At 44.0% G+C, this 3,872-nt stretch overlaps 1 protein-coding gene across 1 annotated transcript in view; it reads right to left on the bottom strand.

Annotated features, from left to right (window-relative positions):
- Positions 1 to 2,535, bottom strand: part of LOC125884102 (E3 SUMO-protein ligase KIAA1586-like) — a 3,500-nt gene extending 965 nt beyond the window's left edge. The window contains exons 1-3 of the mRNA XM_049568900.1: positions 1,698 to 2,535; positions 661 to 1,351; positions 149 to 378 (exon numbers count right to left, since the gene is read on the bottom strand). Of these exons, the coding sequence (XP_049424857.1) occupies positions 149 to 378; positions 661 to 1,351; positions 1,698 to 1,765 (989 nt within the window). The 5' untranslated portion in view covers positions 1,766 to 2,535. The remainder of the gene's footprint in view (positions 1 to 148; positions 379 to 660; positions 1,352 to 1,697) is intronic.
- Positions 2,536 to 3,872: the final 1,337 nt, after the last annotated feature.

The following is a 3,872-nucleotide window of genomic DNA, read 5'->3' as shown; positions in this document are numbered from 1 at the left end:
TCCGTCTTGGGTGGCTTTCATCATTGGTCCTGCTCTGATGATTCAAAATCCCACTTCACTATACTACACTTTTTCCTTACTACACTACACAAATGTATCTAGTATTTATTTGCAGACTGAGCAAAACATTATCATAAAAAAGCCATACCTGGTCTTGTAACTCTCCAATACAGCATGTGTGGAGCTCAGACAACAGTGGGCGTCAGCGATGGAGATGTCCGACTTCTGCAGAGTCTCTGATACTCTGCTGAGATGGCTGAGTGTGTCATGTAGGAACCCACTGAATCTAAGCACAACAGCTTCCTTGGCAGTTGCACTGAAGCTCTTCGCTTTGCACTGCTGCACCGTACTTACACCTTGAACGTCTGGGGATGTGATCTGAAATTGCAGATGTGCAGGCACACACAAATGGTCAGTCTAATGAGTTCAAATACCATGGCAAAATGTGATTTTGTTTGTTTATCTTTGTTATTTTGTTGCTAATGAAAATATCACACAACTACTGAGTAACTAGTTATTCAATACTTTGTGTAAATGTTAATATGTCAGTGTGAGTGAGTGAGTGAGTGAGTGAGTGTGTTTGTGTGTGTGAGAGAGAGAGAGAGAGAGAGAGAGTGACAGAGAGAGGTTTTCATCAACATTTTGAAATATGAGCCTTACACGGTTTAAGTGATGCATTATGGCTGGGTAGCCTCTCAGGAAGTGGTCAGTGGCATGTAGGAGGTGGGCCACCCACCTTGTGCCACCGACTCTTGTGGGCATGATAGGTGCCAATTCCAGTGCTGCAAAGCTGTTCTTGAGGTGAGAGTGATTTAAGGGACTAACATGGTAGAAATTGTACAGGCCTGTGAGGAGCTCTTCTACTTTTTTGAAAAGGACTATGTTTTTTACCGAATCTTTAAAGCTTAGCTCCAACCTGTGCGCCATACAGTGTCCTCCATATGGTCTGTCTCTTCTCAGACGCTGGACCACCCCTGTCCTCGCTCCAACCATCACTGCAGCTCCATCAGTGGCTACTGCCACAAACTTAACTTCCCACTGTTGACTGACCTTATCCATGACATCTTTGATGGCCTTTGTTATGTTTTCTGCATCTGCCTTGTCAACTGCATCAATCCCAACAAATTTGGACTCAATTTTTCCCCCCACACTGCTTCTAACATAGACCACCTCCTGCTCCTTCACAGCACTATCTGTTGAACCATCACTCATTATACTAACAAATTTCGCCCTCCCCAATCCGTCTTCAATTTTTTTTCTTTCCATGTCTGCTATATAATGGAGGAACACTCTTGCCTCTACTTTATTCCTATAGGTTTTCCCTACTGGCAACTCTTTCATCTCATCCAGCCTAAAAAAGATAAGAAGAGAAAAATATTATAATTAGAGTGGACAAAGTGAATGTCACCTGAATATCTAATGCAAATGATGCGGTCTAAAATCACAGGTATCACATGGACCGGCCCAGATACCCTAGATCTGGTGCCAGTTACACAAACATTGCTCAAACTGTAGCTCAGGACTGCTACTGTGTGCGACTGAGTGTAACGTCACATATTACTTAACGTTAACATTCATAAGGTAACGTAAACAGGAGACAGTATCCGACGAAAAGCGTCATTGACGTTTACGTTACGTTAACTAATATACAACAGTTCCCACAAATTTTACAGTGACTTAGGAGTTAAAACACTTACTCGCAGATCCACTCGAAGTTGGCCATCAGCCTTCCCTTCTTTGCCAATGCATGTACGGTCCTGAACATGGTGAAAAGTTTTCGTTTTGTTGGGTCTGGTATAGCTGTCACTGACTTGATGACATGGGTTGAGCTCACAGGCTGCGAGGTTTTTAAGCTGTCACTGTGGCATTTTGACTTTTCATGGTCCTTAATACTTTCCAATTTCAGGTTCGTTGTGCCAACAACGAATGGGTTTTGCTTGTTTATCCTTCCTGTATTTGCGGCAAAGGCTGCAGCTCATGTTGTGGTTTTTCGGGTCATAAGTCAGCCAGGACCGAGGTTGGCCAGCCTCATCAATTTTCCAGTTTTCTTTGAAATGTCATATAGTGACATGACTCCGTTTTGCTGTCTGTTCCTCTTCTTGATCGTGTGGTGGCTTCATGCCGGGAATGTGTTGCCACATCTTCCTCAATACGCTCTTCCCGCTGTGCTTCTTCAAACAAAGGGAATAAACAGAACTCCAGTAGCTGACGTCACGCCGTTCCCGGCGTACCAAATCATACACAAGTACAGCGTGCCGCGAGGGTCAAAATAGTCTGACAGTTGGCAGAAATGTTCGAAAGTATGAAAACAAAAACTCGCATGCAATTCAAAATTTTCCATTGGCCACTGGCAGGCGTGTGTTTTTGTTTTACATGCCAAACTAATTTTTTACCCACCACTGGCGCTTGGCGGGTGTTAATTTTAAGCTCTGTCATAAATATTATCATATAATCTCCAATATTATAGGAATTATGTTCCATTAATGGGACCAATCACACCATGACTGATAGAGATAGATTTCTATAATTTGAACTGAGATTACACATTATATGCAATAATTCAACCTGGGCCCTATTTCCCCATGTGTATGTGTGCGTATGATTCATAGGTACAACAAGTTTTAAAATTGGCTCAGTATTGAGGGAGGCGGATGCAGCCGGCAGCTGTGAAACGAGCTAAAACGGTAACAGGGGCAAATGCATCCTGTATAAGTTTGCGTGTTAAAAGTGCTTTTTTTCACCACTGACCGGTTCAGATCGCAAGTGCTATCTCTGTAAATAGCATACTAAGCGTTTCCCTTACCTCTGGGCTGTGTGTGACGTGAGAGCTTTGCTTGTTGCTGGAAGAAAACAGAGGAGCCATGCTGAGCGCCGCTCAGAGTGGCGCTGGTTGTCCCGGAGTACAGTTGAGAGTTTTACTGCATCAATTGAAAACAATGGTTCATGTTTGTGCTTATGCGAATTGCAAGAACAAGATGTCACGCAACACCCCGTACAACTTTCATAGGCTGCCTTTGTTGGACGGCGAGATGCTGAAGTTGTGGCTAGTTGTGCTACAAATGGATGCTAACACTCCTGTCCAGACACTGCGCCTTGCAGACCATCAGGTCTGCTGTGCTCACTTCTCCCAAGATGACTACTGCCAGCCGAAGAAGAGAAGACATCCAATCCTGAAACACCTCTTACTCAAGAAAACGGCTGTCCCACGAGTAGAGAGCTACAGACACAGTGGAGCAAAGCTCTCACAAGATGACGTCACACAGCCCAGAGGTAAGGGATACATTTAGTATGCTATTTACAGAGATAGCACTGGCGATCTGAACCGGTCAGTGGCAAAAAAAAGCACTTTTAATGCGCAAACTTATACGGCACGCATTTGCCCCCGTAACCATTTTAGCTCGTTTCACGGCTGCCAGCTGCATCCGCCTCCCTCAATACTGAACCAATTTTAAAACGAGTTGTACCTATGAATCATACGCACACATACACATGGGGAAATAGGGCCCAGGTTGAAAAATACCAAAGTTATCCTTTAACATCCATAAATCTCCTCCTTGGTCTTCCTCTAGGCCTCTTGCCTGGCAGTTCCAACCTCAACATCCTTATGCTGATATATTCACTATCCCTACTCTGAACATGTCCAAACCATCTCAGTCTGGCCTCTCTGACTTTATCTCCAAAACATTTTACATGAGCGGTCCCTCTGATGTACTCATTCCTGATCCTATTCATCCTCATCACTCCCAAAGAGAACCTCACTATCTTTATCTCTGCTACCTCCAGCTCAGCCTCCTGTCTATTTCTCAGTGCCACTGTCTCTAAACCAAACAACATCACTGGTCTCACCACGACTTGTACACCTTTCCTTTTGA

Source organism: Epinephelus fuscoguttatus, linkage group LG23 (genome assembly GCF_011397635.1).
Source record: "Epinephelus fuscoguttatus linkage group LG23, E.fuscoguttatus.final_Chr_v1".
Taxonomy (NCBI): Eukaryota; Metazoa; Chordata; class Actinopteri; order Perciformes; family Serranidae; genus Epinephelus; species Epinephelus fuscoguttatus.
This window is presented reverse-complemented; position numbering and strand designations above follow the sequence as displayed.